A 14,369-nucleotide genomic window follows, 5' to 3' on the forward strand; every position below is an offset into this window, starting at 1 on the left:
CCCCGTCCAACCTGGCCTTGAACACTGCCAGGGATGGGGCAGCCACAGCTTCTCTGGGCAAACTGTACCAGTGTCTCACCACCCTATAGTGAAGAATTTCTTCCTAATGTCTAATCTAAATTTACCCTCTTTCAGTTTAAAGTCCTTCCCCCTTGCCCTGCCACTGCATGCCCTTGTAAAAAGTCACTCTCAAAGATTTCTTCTAGGTCCCTTTTAGGTACTGGAAGACTGTTATAAGTTCTCCCCAGAGCCTTCTCTTCTCCAGGCTGAACAAGCCCAACTCTCCCAGCCTGTCTCCATAGGAGAGGTGCTCCAGGCCTCAGATCATCTTTGTGGCTTCCTCTGGACTCACTCCAACAGGTCCACATCCCTCTTGTGTTGCGGGTCCAGAGCTGAATGCTGTACATCTTGTGGGGCTTCACCAGACAGATTCTTTCTTGGATTAACTGATGTTTTTGAGCTGTACTTCTTTTTTTTTTTTTTTTTTTTTTTTTTGGGGGGGGGGGTGGTGTTGTTTTTTTTTTTGAAGGTAGGTGTGTGTTTTTGTGAGCAAATGTTTTTCTCTGACATTTAAAGAACACCTAATGAGTCATGCTACAGGTAACAGCTACAGGTTGGGTGGAGAAGAGATTCAGAACAGCCCTGCAGAGGACTAGGGATTGCTGGTCAATGAGAAACTGAACATGAGCTGGCTTCAGTGTGTGCTCGCAGCCCAGAAAGCCAACCGTATCCTGGGCTGCATCAAAAGGAGTGTGACCAGGGGGTTGAAGGAGGTGATCCTGCCCCTCTGCTCTGCTCTTGTGAGACCTCACCTGGAGTATTGTGTGCAGTTCTGGTGTCCTCAACATAAAAAGGACATGGAACTGTTGGAACAAGTCCAGAGGAGGGCCACGAGGATGATCAGGGGACTGGAGCACCTCCTGTATGAAGACAGGCTGAGGAAGTTGGGGCTGTTCAGCCTGGAGAAGAGAAGGCTGCGTGGAGACCTCATAGCAGCCTTCCAGTATCTGAAGGGGGGCTATAGGGATGCTGGAGAGGGACTCTTCATTAGGGACTGTAGTGACAGGACAAGGGGTAATGGGTTAAAACTTAAACAGGGGAGGTTTAGATTGGATATAAGGAAGAAATTGTTTCCTGTAAAGGTGGTGAAGCACTGGAATGGTTTGCCCAAGGAAGTTGTGAATGCTGCATCCCTGGTAGTGTTCAAGACCAGGCTGGACAGAGCCATGGGTGAGATGGTTTAGTGTGAGGTGTCCCTGCCCATGGCAGTGGGGCTGGAACTTGATGATCTTAAGGTCCTTTCCAACCCTAACGATTCTATGATTCTATGCCACAAGGTCGCCTTTTCAGCTCAGGGCTCGCAGGAAGCAGCTTGCTCCTTCAGAATTAAATTTCCAGTTCACTATGCAAATCAGTATGTTTCAGCCGTACTCTAACGTGCATTCCTGAGCGCTTTCAATACCTCACGACCAGCAAAGTAACGCGGAGCTGCGTTTGCGCTCTGCCTCACGCGGGAGGCCTCACCTGCAAGTTTAATCTACAGCTCGTTTCCTTCCCCTGCCCAGGACCCGATTCCGGAGCAATCACTGCTGCGAGGGGCTCTGCAGCTGCCGCGGCAGCCTCTGAGGGCGAGGCTGTGCTGCGGCGGACCGTGAACGCGGCTGCTCCCTCACCGGCGGCCTGCGCGGGCTCTGCAGGGCGAGCGGGCAGCGGGCGAGGGCAGGAGGGGTGACACCGCCCTCTCCGCTTCTCCTTTGGCAACCGGGCCGCGTCCCGGGTGCCACAGACACCGGCGGAAAACAGGAGGCGCACCGACAGCCGCGGTGATGGGCCCGCCGCTCATGGAAGGAGTCTGGCCCGGGCCCCGCGGAACAGAGAGAGGCGCAGACGCTGCGCCGCCACAGCCACCCCATCCCTATGATCAGCCCCGCCGACCTGGAATCCTCCGCCCGGCAGCTCCGGCCCTTTTTCACCCGTTTTCCCTACTCCCGTTCCGCTCCCCGCGGGTGGGCGGTGACAACCCCGGTCCCCCGTGCCCGTCCCTCCCCGGGGCGGGGCGGTGAGGAGGCTGCCCCGCCTCCGCGGCGGCTGTCACGGGGCGAGCGGGCCGTGCCGGGATCCTGCGGGCCGAGGGCGGTGCTGTGCGGGGCCCCGCAGCTTCCCCCTCGGCCTGGCCGCGGCCGCCCGGCGACATCCAGGCTCTGCCACCATGTTAAGGCGAATTCTGCAGCGGGTAAGGCAGCGAGACCTTCCCCGGTTGGCGGCGGTAAGGGCGGCGTGCCCTGCCCTGTCGTGGCGTGGCGTGGCGGGGAGGTGCCACTTCCTGGTGCCGGCAGCGCTCGGGGCTGGGCTCCCCGCGGCGGGGCCGGAGTCACCGGCTCGGCCCGGTTCGTCCTCTCCCGTCCTACGGCGCTGCGGAGGTGATAGGCCCGTGACGGCTGCAGGGCCGTGGGCTTCTCCGCCGCCTCCTCCTCGCCGCGAAGCGGGGGACGGCCCGAGCCCCGACGGTGTGGGCCGGGCCCGCTGTGCGCGTCCCCCGGGCTGCGCGGGGGTGCCGGCAGCGGGTGGGTCCCCCGGGTCGGGCGAGGGGCCTACCGGTGGGGCGGGGGGCGGCCCTGCCCCGGCGTGGCTCTTTCTTGCAGTGCGGCGGCGCCTCTCCCGCCACCTTCGCTCGTCGCGGCGGCTCCGGGCTGGCCGCGCTTCGGGCATGTTCAGTGAAGCCCCGCCTGGGGAGATCCGCCGCGGTGACCTGGGGTGATTGCCCCATGACCAGCAGGCAAACGAGCTTCCAACGCCGAAAGCCATTCCGGCAGCCACCGGCCAGCGGTGTCCCTTATGTTAGGAACCGGCTTTTCCGGCAGCTCTGCCTGCTGTGTAAAGCCAACTTGTGACACTCGTTTATGAAGCCCTTCTATCCCAAATCCTCGCGTATCGCTGCGGCGGTACTAGTCGCCTTGAAGTTCGCTGGTGGCTCCGGTGGAAGACGTCGGAGAGGTGATGGTAAAGGGAAGGGCCGGTGTCAGTCATCATGGCTCGGGGAGTCCGTCTCTGGCTCTCGGCTGAAGGATGCACCCAAAAGGGTTGAGTCACGGCGGCGGTGGGAAGGCAGCGCTTCGAATTCCGCACCGTGCCATGCAGAAGGCGCTCACGGGAAGGGGAAACCAGCGTGTTTTATCTGACGTGTCTTTCAAGTGTTTCTTTCAAAGCATGCTGTCCGTGTAGCACGTCTGTGGAAGGGTGTTTTATCGGAAACCGTGGCATGCTTTCTTCACCTGCCATGCAAGGAAGCATTGCTACAAGAATGAAAGTTAACAAGAGGGGAAGAAAGTACATCAGTATGCATACCGCCAACTTTCTCAGTGTAAAGTGTGCCTCACGATGTTTTTTGGTCATAGACCCTAAGCAGGTGAAGAGCGCTTTTGGTCTATTTGGAGCTTTGTGTTTACAGGAAGAACTTCCTTCCTGAAGTTTGATGGGAAGCCCTGCTAACAAGCTGGGAAACTTAGTGTGGACCTAATTAAATATTGGCAGCTTTTAACTGGGTGTTTATTGATTCTGAGGAGTAACAGGCCATCAAAGAAAGCTTCTTTGATAGAGGAGGAAGCTCGATACAGTGCCAGAGGAAATTTGCCTCTAAATATAATTTCAGCTGAACACTTCCTATAAAAAATTAAAGTCAGTGTGAAAGTTTTCATGTGTTAGAAATGGGCATCTTCTCTGAAAAGTTTAAAGAAAAAACTGTTCCCTAGTCGCTCCCAAAAATTACAGGGTTACAGCAGAACTAATAACCAAGAAAGGCAAAACAGACTTCTTCCTGCCCCAAAACAGAGAAATGCCGAGATTTTTAAAGGTGTCAGTGTTTTAATTGGTGTAAATAACTATGCTTTTAAGGAAATACCTCTTGCTAAAAGGGCTTTTAGAAATGTACAACCTCATACATACCTTTCTGACTTACAGTCTGTGGTTGGCAAAGTATGAAAAAGACTTCTGATGTATTTGGTGTTAACAGTGAGCCTTAGATTGCTGTCAAATTTGTTCATAAAGAGCAAATTAAAAATTATGTATTAAAATCTTTCACATCTCTGCGGCAATAGCTTGAAGGCCGAGGAACCACCTCTTGACCCTTTTCTTGGGCAGGGCATCATTAATGTAAATGGCAAAAGAAACCCACCTTCCAGTCACTGAAACATAGTTTCTTGTATATGTATTGGGTATATTATTTGATTATAGGTAGTGCTGTCCTTTCTGGGTGGATGGCTAGTCATTATTGGTGATATAACTTGAGTTATGGAAGTATGGTTAAAACCCACCAATTGTTACGTTCTTTTTTTATTTATAACTCAGCTGGCCATCAAGCTACAAAGATACTGTTTATAGTTCTTGTCTCTTATTTGAAATTCTGAATCCTGAATTTTTAAAACATCAGATATTTCTCTTTTATACTGCTTCTGTGCCTTGATCACCTTTTTATTTCATCCATGTGTTGATTTGTGTTTTTAAAAGCACCTTCACGGTCACTTTGAATGGCATATTTTCAAAATAGAAAGTGTTATATACTTGTCACTACTGAACATTGCTCATTTAGTATTTGAATTTAGTATCTCCATGCTGTCTTCAGCTAGGTCTTCAGTTTAGGTCCTTTCCCTGCAAGCTGTTTCTAAATGTTATGTGTGTTTTCTGTGTGACATCCTGGGGATCCATCTGTTCTGTACGTTTGCACTGTAAAACCCCTGTTCATTCATTCTTGCCACTTCTCAGTTCTGTGCATGGTTCGTCATGCTGATCTAGAAAAAGGTTGTCTTTCCCAAAAGACACCTTTGTGGAATGTCTGAGACACAAACGTTACTGCCAAGATATTATGATATTTGTCAGGGTATTTTTTAGAGAGCTGCCTATTCTTTATTGTGTTCAACTGTGAAGGCCCTTTGTGGCCATTGTGTCACCTCTCCTTTGTTCATCTGCTGGCAGGGCAGTGGCTGTTGCCTCTGATCTGTTAGAGGAGATTTCACTTCTTACATTTGCAAGATAAAAAAACTTAAAAAAAAAAAAAGAAAAGAAAAAAATCCCACTTTTTGTAATAAGGAGGCATTTATTTTCAGCTGGTGGAAGAAGGATACTTGACCTTCTGAGCCTTCTTCCCATGGCTGGTGTTTTGTAGTGAAGGATTCAACTGTTGGGCCAGTTTGACTGCTGTTTACACTAGTTTTTGTCTTCAGTGTGTTAAACTGGCTGTCTGCGCCTGTTAGTGACTCCTATGTTTGGGTGATAAGGTCCCATTGCTCTGTTTCTAGCAATGCTTGAGTGCTTGGTCATGAGATCTTGGGTTCTAGGTGGAGAATAGGGCTTTGGAGGCAACTCTGTAGCTTGGGTAGTACAGTCACCTTTTCTCTGACTCCAGACTCGGCAGTGGAGATATTTACTTGCCCAGGATGCATTGCATCTCATGCCTTACCTATAATTTTATGTTTATAACTGCAGGACTTGCTAGAGAGCTTATTTGCTTAGGTGGATGCTGAAGTGCAGCTGTGCTTATGACCTTCCTGTGGGGTTGAAGGGAGCATGTGTACTTCTTCCTAGGTACAAGGCCTGCTTCCCTGTAACTGATGGTGCGTTGGGAAAGAAAGGTTTCATGCCTTATGAAGTCAGGAGTCATTTCATTTTACGGAGTCATGAAACAGTGTTGCACTTCTTTAGAATTAAGTGATAGTACTGATTCACTGTACTCTGTTTCTATCACTGAGAGTTGTTTGATAACAAGAGCTTTGGCCTTCTTATCTTCCTATTCTTGCATCTTGTCTGTAGCTTCACGACCTTAATATGTGTGGGCCCTCCTGTAGTATTTAAATCTGTGTTAGGAAAACTGTATAAATCTCTATTTGTTTAGACTTTCTCAAGGCTTAACATATTTTTCAAAGGTTTCAATTATTCTGAATTTAAAACTGCTGAATAGAGTATCATAACTGAATGAAGCATAGCAATAGACAGGTAAATGATGATGCAAAATGACATGGTAGCGATCCATATTTATACTCATTTTAATGCATTAGCTCAACTCATTCATTATATAATTTGCAGAAAATAAGCTGCAATCATTGTCATCCTTTTAGTTGTTAATGATGTTTCCTTTTATTCGCTTGCAGATTTGAGAAAACAGAACATCATGAAGTTTAGCGTATTACTTCTACAGCTGTAGTGCTAGGAGTAGAAACATGCCTCTCTGCAGAGTAAGCAAATAGAACTGACAACTAGAAAAGAAATACACTGAGTGAAAGACTAATTTTGCATCAGTCTTTAAACTCCAGCTATGGCTTTAAAGGTTAAATGTTAATTTTGTAAAGATACATATACAGAAACCTGTGTGAAAATTTACTTTGCCTATGGGATTCATAACTCATTCTTTTGCTCCCCTGTATAGTCCAACTGAAAACAGAGCATCATTCTGAGCCTTTCCTTAGTTCATGAAGTCTGAGTTGTTTAATATGGTGTGATTTTTAAAATTTTCTTTTTAAATGGAGTGTGATATAACAGTGGTCTGGGAGCCAAGCTTCAACATGTTTGTGAACCTATTTGAATGATCAATATTACCAATCCCCCAATCATTTGGCTGTTGGAGTAAGTTTAAACTATGTTACAGCTCTGAAAGATAAGTTAATTGCATTTATGGTCTTGGTTTCCATAGCATTCTTTCAAATTTGTAATAATTTTTTCTTGCTAGTCTGTGTTACTTTGCAAATGGATGCTATGGGGTGATTCTCCTGATCCTGAAAGTTACTTAATGACCCCTTTCCTTCCCACCCTTCTTCCCTGTGCATGCCACTCACCAGGAAATGCCACCAGCATTTTTCTTTTAAAGAGAGTGCATTGCTTTTTTTAAAGTTAAAAGGGTTTTAGCAGGTACTGTATAATAATTTCTGTTATATATATTCTGTGTTGTAGGATATGCTGTGCGGTGCCTTTTAGCATGATTATAGCATGTCTGAAGTGTTTCATAATGCAAATACTTTAATCAACTACATACTAATAATACTGTGCTTCTAATATAAAAGCTTTCATCCTGGAGGTTGTAATAATCTCCAATTTATGGTGCTGGAACTAGCAGGACTTAATATGCAAATCTCATTGCGAAATAGCTCTGGGGTGGAATGTGATAGGTGATTAACAATGCATAGTAGAGTATAAGAAGTTATAAGGTGAAGAAAATATTGTGTTAATTGTTGCAGAAGATTCTTAGGTTTGGGATGAATTGATTCATTAGTTATGTATACGCTCGAGTATTGCAAAAGTGGAGGTATATGCTGCCCGTCTAAAGAGATGGTTGGACTGTCTCTTACTGCCATTGTCCAGGCTATTGAGTTTTGTTAAAGTTCTCCCTCTGCTTTTGTACCTTTCTGTCCAAGGCTACATAAGGAAGTTCATATCCATTAGTGCTGACACTTCCTCCATTTATAACATGACATTTCTACTTGCAGGTATAGATGCTGGGACAGAGAGGGGTCCAAGTTCTCAGGCTTTCTAGAATAAAACAGCTACCATAGCTAACTTCCATACAAAAGCCTTTTTATTATGTTCAGTTTTCTAAAGCCTTTTAAAAAATTCATCTCAATGAGAAATTGATTCTTATATTGTAAAGTTCAACTCCTTTATGGAAGAAAACTTTGACACCTGGCCATCTTCCCTCATATAGATAGTACATCTTCTTTGGATTCTTTGTTTTTGCACAAAATGGATTCACAAGTGAGACTTAGATCTGGGTTGCATGACTGTGGTTTATGGGTTGCATGGAAAGGAACTTCTGAACTATATAAACTGAAGAAAACGGTTTATAACATTAGATGCAATAGTTAAACTTCCCTGTCTTACTGAGAAACTTGGCTATACCTTACCAATCGCTTTAGGTATTATTCTTCCAACTGTCAATGCACACAATCCATAACTTCATTTATGGAGTTACTAAACTTGTGCTTCAGAGCTCTCTTGTGGGATGTGTGTTTCCTCAGGGCAGCACTTCAGAGATCACAGAACAATCTGGGCAGAAAGGGAACTCAGGAACTCTCTAGCTTGAGCTCCTGCTGTGAGCTGGACCAGCTCAAGAGGTCAGGAGCAGACTGTTCAGGCCTGGCTTCATTGTGGAATAGCTTTTCCTTACATCCAGTGGGACCAGTCTTGTTTCAGTTTTTGTGTAGTGTCCTCCCACTGTGTGTTGCTGGGAGCAGCCTGGTTTTCTCCCTTTGATGACCTCCTCACAGATGGTGGTGGGGCTGCTGTTGAGCCCTCCCAGAGCTGAGACTGAGCCAGCCCTGTTCCCTCAGCCTCTCCCACAGGGCAGGTGCTCCAGCTCCCTTTATTGCCTTCTGCTGAACTTACTCTGTTTTGTCAATATCAGCCCTGGACTGGGAGAGCCAAGACTGGATGCAGTATCTTGATGTTGCCCCATGGGTGCTGGCCAGTGGTGGAGTGATCGCTTCGCTTGATCAGTTGGCTGGGCTCCTGTTACTACAACCCAGGGTGCTGGTGGTCCTCTCTGCTGCCTCAGCACTCTGCTTGCTAACTGATATGAGCCCTGGGTGTTTTTTGGCAGAGGCTTGTGTTTCAGCCAGGGGTTTGCCTCCCAGGCACAGGGCTCTTTGTTTGTCCCTTTTCAATTGCATGAGGTTCCTGTTGGCCCATTCCCGCAGTCTGTCTGGATCTACTGAATGACAGCCCTATCCCTGAATGTGTCAACTGGTCCTCCCAGTTTGATGTCATGAAAACTTGATGAGCATACACCCATGGTCCATGCTAGGATGTGCCTTGTTTACTGTCTGTATCAGTGATCTGGAGGAGAAATACTGATTGATGCCCTCATTTTTATGTGCTTTGCATGTGCATTGTATTCTTTGCTTACACCTTTTTTGCCTCTCTTATTATTAACTTGGTAACCTTGCATCACCTTGCCTACTGCTTTGATATGCTGTACTAGAAGGAAACTATGGTGTTCTTACTTTCTTTAGAAACATAAACCAGCTACAATAAAAAAAGGCATGGGAGTAGGAGAACTAGCATATGTTCATCACTTAGCTGATAACCTCAGAGAAGGCTGGAATGAGGAGAGAGTCCTCTCACTGTTGTCAGCTCCAATAGCTTGCTGCTTCACTCCTCCTCACTTCCCTTTGGCCAGTCTTTGGAGCGTTTCTAAAATTGAACTGTATCTTTATGGCAATTAAGTCCCTTAATCAGTAAACTTGGCCCTTTTATTACATATTTTTATTTAATTAGTCATAAAAAGTTATCTTTATGAAAGTTGGAAATAGAACTTTCTTTACAAAACAAAGCAGGAAAATCTTCAAAGAATGGAAAAGCTCGCATGCTACAGATATCTTATAAAAGGTTATATAGTTGATTTGTGTAGGGGAAAAAAAGGATATATTTGAGCATGAAAATTCAAAACGAAATCCTATTTTGGAGACACCAGGATCTAGAAATGAAAACTATCTACTTCTGTCCGTCTCTGTAGATTTCAACCTATATAGTTAAAATTCTGTATCTTTGATACCCCTATATTAAGTTAGAAAATTCTTTATAACATTGCAAGTGTTTCCAGATGTGCTAAGCTACAGCAGTAGCATTACTTCATCCCATTTGCAGTTGTCATCATGGAATTGGATAATAAACTTTTGTTGAAACTAGGATTGCATATCAGGGTTAGGTTAATTTCTTTATTTGTGTTTCCTTTGAGACTACTAGGTTTTCTGCCATTGGTCAATCAATAGTGTTCTGGAGATGAGTAAGAGAAGTTAAATCAAGTTTAAATCAAAGTTATAGTTAAATAAGCATTATAAGCTGCGATTCATCTATCCAGATTTTGAATTATGTAGTATTTCAAATTATTTGCTTATTTTCTCTGTAGTTTCAAATACTGTTTCATTTTCAGCATATTCAGAGGAGGTTTTTTTAGAGGTTGGCTTTCTGTTTAACAGAATATGTATTTTTATATTTCCAAATCAAGGCAGTGTACCTTCTTGCATGCGTATTGTATTAGCACAGTCCTCACTCTTCAGTTTTCCGTCTTTCAAATACTTAAAGGTGTGTTCAGATTGTAAATAAGTTGTCAAGTAAGTAGTATGATACTAGTTTACTACTTCTGAAACTGTTTAGATTGTAATTTCTAGTGTTTTTCTGTTAGAATACAGAAACGTAATTTAACATTAGTCAGTAATACAAGGGAAGAATTTTACTTCTTTGTTTTGTGTTGAGCGTTCATGAGGGGGAAGTAGTTTAAAATCCTGGCCTTTGCTTGTGGTATCTGCTTGTATTTTGATGTGTGAAGAACCTTGGATAAAAGCTTTTGTTGAAGTGTTGCACTGAAAATTATATCATTGTCTGTCAGCTTGTTCACGTCATTGCTCTTGTGGAGGGAAAATACTTCTGTATTCCAGCAAGTAGAAGAGAAGCCTTTGCATGCATATCATGCTTTATTAAGTACTCTGTAGACACTCATTTTATTTTTTTTTTCTCCTCCCTCTGTTTCAGACTCCTGGTAGGGGTGGATCTCAGAGCTCTGATTCAGATTCATCTGCCACACCAGGAAATGCCGTGGACGTGAACAGTGAAGGCTCCTCTGAGGTACTGTGCACCGTACGTGAGACTGGAGTCTTAAACCTGGGGTGCTGTTTCTCTGGTCCATGAAGCTGTTGGGAGTAACTTTTGATGCCCTACCTAAATAACAGCTGTACTAAATAAATACTTAGAAGTGTTACCTTATAAGAATTGGTTGTTATTTAAGTAAAAGAAAAAGGAAGGCTAGACCATATTTATATGTAAATGTCAATTAGGCTTACCTATCTAAATGGTTGCAAGCAATAATTCCTATAATCCTAGAGATGAATTATTAAAATTCAAAGAAATGAGACATAAGTTTAAGACTCCTCGTTAGTAAATATTTTATGAGAGTTCCAAAAAAACCAAGCTTTAACATTTTATCACACCTGTACTCTTTTTTCACCTTGCTTCTGCTGCACTATAATGTGTACAGGAAATCTACTCCTCCTTATGAAACATCAAATGTGTTGGGTTTTGTTTGGTGTTGGTGCATAAAGCTACCCTATCCATTTTTATGTGCTGATTGCCATACTTAACCAGCAGAATAAGCTGTTGTCCTTGCTTCAATCCCATATTACAATGTCTTTGGATTTACAGTGTTGTCAAATATTAACTCTGAAAAATGCAAACTGACTTCACTGGCTGTTGAAGCTAGTTTGTGCTAATGTAGCCTGATTACCTAGCTTGAAAATGTTTCAAGCTTAGCATGCAAATGCAGTGCAAGGTTCATTACTCCTATTACAGCATTAAAGGGAGCAAAGTGCCTTTTCTGGCATGGAATAAAGTATATGGTGATATAAATACTCCAATGTCTTCTGTGATAAGAAATAGGAGAAACTTTCACTGTGCTGTTTTAAAATCATAATTGCCTTCCATCTGCATATCTGCTTATTTCTTGAAGCATTATTGTAGTCAGTATAATCAGACATCCCTTAATATTTTGTTGCATGTTGCACAAGTCATGCATTTGTGAGTCCAGCTCTGTCTCACATTCATGTTTACACTGTCCCTGAAGCAAACAAATATTCTTGAATTGTAGACTAAAATTTCATTACTTCTGTAGTTAATTAAGGCATAAAAACATGCAATGAGGTAATTGCTTCTTTCCACAGTTTGTCTAAAATGGCACAGTTCTGAAAGTATGAGTGCAGTATCACTGACTGTGCAGCTAGTGGGTGTCACAAGGTACCTCAATACTAATGTAGTAGTATTTTCTTAGTATAGGATGAGTTTTCACAGCAGTGGTGTTCCTGCGCTGTTGCACCATTGGTTTTCCTTGCTACTGAGTCGAAACTTGGTGAGACCAAAGGCTGCTGTGTCACTTTTGGTTGATACTGTATAACGTGAAAGACTATCTGTTAGTTGTCAATAATTCTACCATCTGTTACATTAGTTACAAGTGGGGTGTTCTGCTTAGCATATGATTTCAAAATCTGCTTCAAGCTGAGCTCTGAAGCTGGTGATGGATTTTTACTCTCCTAAGGTTCATGGGTTGCAGCATGCAACTCGAGCCTTTCTGTTGGTCTTCCTTTTCCTGTGCAGCTGGCCTGAGATGTGGCCTCTGAGAGCTTCTCTCCAGGAGCACCACAGTGGGACTCTGCAGAATGTTTGCTCTCTGTTTTACTGTTATGTTGCCACCTGGTTCTTCAGTATTATGTAGACAGAAATCCAGCTAAGTTGTTTGCACTCTGGTTTCTTGGCTAGATTTCCTAATTTGCATTGCTGCAAGATTCAGATGGAGAATAATTATTAAATCTGTGCAGATTCTTACGTTTTCTACCTCCTCAAGCCTGGTTCCTGATTTTTGAGAATTATAGTATGAGTGGGGAATTCTGAATTCAAACTGTTCCTTGCTCAAGGAGAGGTAAAAATCTATTTTAGTCCAGCCTGTGGCCATGTCAGTTTCAGATCACACATAGACCTGTAATCAAGTCTAGAGATATAATTTATTCACTGCAGTCTGCCCAAGGAGGAAATGTTTGAGCCTATCCTACCTTTTGTAGCTTAGGTCCCAGTGCAACACTCTCTGCATTACAGGGTTGTTAAATATTCCATGCTAAAAGTGAACTCACAAGCATGCTTACACTTTCATTAGTGTAATGTGGCTGCATGAGCTGGACAGGTTTGCCACAGACATCCTTTTTTGTAAGGGGCCTTAGCTTCACCATGCATCCATGGAGGGTTGTGTTAAAGTCTGTTCTAACTTCCTCTCTAGTGCTCTGCCATGGAGGTGCAGGCATCAGAGCACTTTACTCTCCTGCCTACTTTCTCTAGGTGTTTAAGCATGTAGCATGTGTCTGCCAATTTAAATTGTAGTTTTGGTAAATCTTGGGTGAGTATGCAGAGTTTGTTTTTTTTTTTTTAAATCCTACCAAGGAAGGTGCATAATTTTCCCTATATGAGCATGACAGCCAGGCAGGCATACAGGCGTGCTGGTACTTGGACCTATCCTGCTGCTGCAACCTTGCTTATTAATTTACAGGAGTATTTCTTCAATCTCACCACACCATCCTTGCCTCTCCCTGTGAAACATCTGAACACCCTTATGGAAAACTGTGGGGGATCTGACCTGATGCATGGTAGCGGTCCATTCACACCTCATTATGCAGTTTATTCCTCTGTCACATGAAAGGGGTACCAGGAGTGCCTGGAAAACACATAGTATGCAGCACGGTGCTAGCTTTTACAGTGTGATTTAGATTTGTTTATTTTCATGTTCTTAATAACTGTTCCTTCTTGCCTTCTCCATGATATTCAGATGTGTTTTGAAAAAACTACCCTTTCAAAAGGGAAACAGACCTTACTTTGACGATTGTAGAGAACTTTCAGCGTAAGAATTTGAACAGTGTTTGATTCCAAATCTGCTTTTTTGTCTTTATTAGTTTCTTAAAAACAAATATACATTTCACAGGGCTTCATCTGTCCACTATGTATGAAAGTGTATGTAACTCCTACTGATCTGTCTGAACATTACCAGAATGAGCACACTGGAACAGAAGGAAGACAGGAGCCTCGTGACCTCCGAGCTATTACTGTGGGTCTTGTTTGTTTTGTTTCAATAGCTTTGGTAATGGGCTGCTTTAAATGAACATACATCTTTTCTCCTCGCTTGGGTGTCAGCTTTTAAAATTGTTTCTTTTGATTCTTTGCTGAAACATAATTTGACCTCTTATGCATGATTCCAAAGTATACATTCAGCAGAAGAATTAATCTATATCTAGCTTTCTGATTTGCAGTTGTCTATCACATGAGGCATTTGTGGTACTGGAATACTTGCAGTCACCAGTGTATTCCTTTTGAATATGTATTCTTTATTATCTGGTCACAATGCAAACACCTTACTTGAATAAGCTGTGACTTACCCCTGACAGACTGTGTCATTCCTGATGAGATGATAAAGGTAGATTTTGGGATATGAGCCATCAGAGGTGGTTTGGTTACCTGAAGAACGTACTCTTGTATTTAAGCTGGGTTGTGTTTAACATAGTTTCATTAAGTCTGTGGGTTCTTGCCCATTTTGAGGTGTTGTTTTTCCATAATCAGTTACTTGTCAGTTCTTTTTACTTGTAAATAGCTGATTGCAATTTTAACTTGAGAAAACTTGTGGATTTAGTGTAGCACATAAAATGCAAATTCAGTTGTTACTAGCTGTTGCTGTTTCCCGTTGCTAAAGTTGTGTTACTTGGTACAGTGATTCGGTAAGTATCTGGAAGAGGTGAGAAACAAAGACGTTGGTCTTTTATTGTATCAGCATGTTAGAAACACTAACAAAGTGGGGAGGTCTGTTAATG

The 14,369-nt window shown here is 43.5% G+C and overlaps 1 protein-coding gene across 2 annotated transcripts in view; it reads left to right on the forward strand.

Moving 5' to 3' along the window:
* The first annotated feature begins 2,058 nt into the window (after window positions 1-2,058).
* EEA1 (early endosome antigen 1) overlaps window positions 2,059-14,369 on the forward strand; it is a 74,892-nt gene continuing 62,581 nt past the window's right edge. The window contains exons 1-3 of one of the 2 annotated variants that reach the window (XM_061454601.1): window positions 2,059-2,233; window positions 10,510-10,602; window positions 13,490-13,612. In XM_061454601.1, coding sequence (XP_061310585.1) covers window positions 2,210-2,233; window positions 10,510-10,602; window positions 13,490-13,612 — 240 coding nt within the window. In that variant the 5' untranslated portion in view covers window positions 2,059-2,209. The remainder of the gene's footprint in view (window positions 2,234-10,509; window positions 10,603-13,489; window positions 13,613-14,369) is intronic. The other variant, XM_061454602.1, reaches the window with a different exon arrangement.

This window comes from Pezoporus flaviventris, unplaced genomic scaffold, assembly GCF_033815535.1.
Source record: "Pezoporus flaviventris isolate CSIRO_AGI_PZ_B2104156 unplaced genomic scaffold, CSIRO_AGI_Pfla_v1 ptg000016l, whole genome shotgun sequence".
NCBI lineage: Eukaryota > Metazoa > Chordata > Aves > Psittaciformes > Psittacidae > Pezoporus > Pezoporus flaviventris.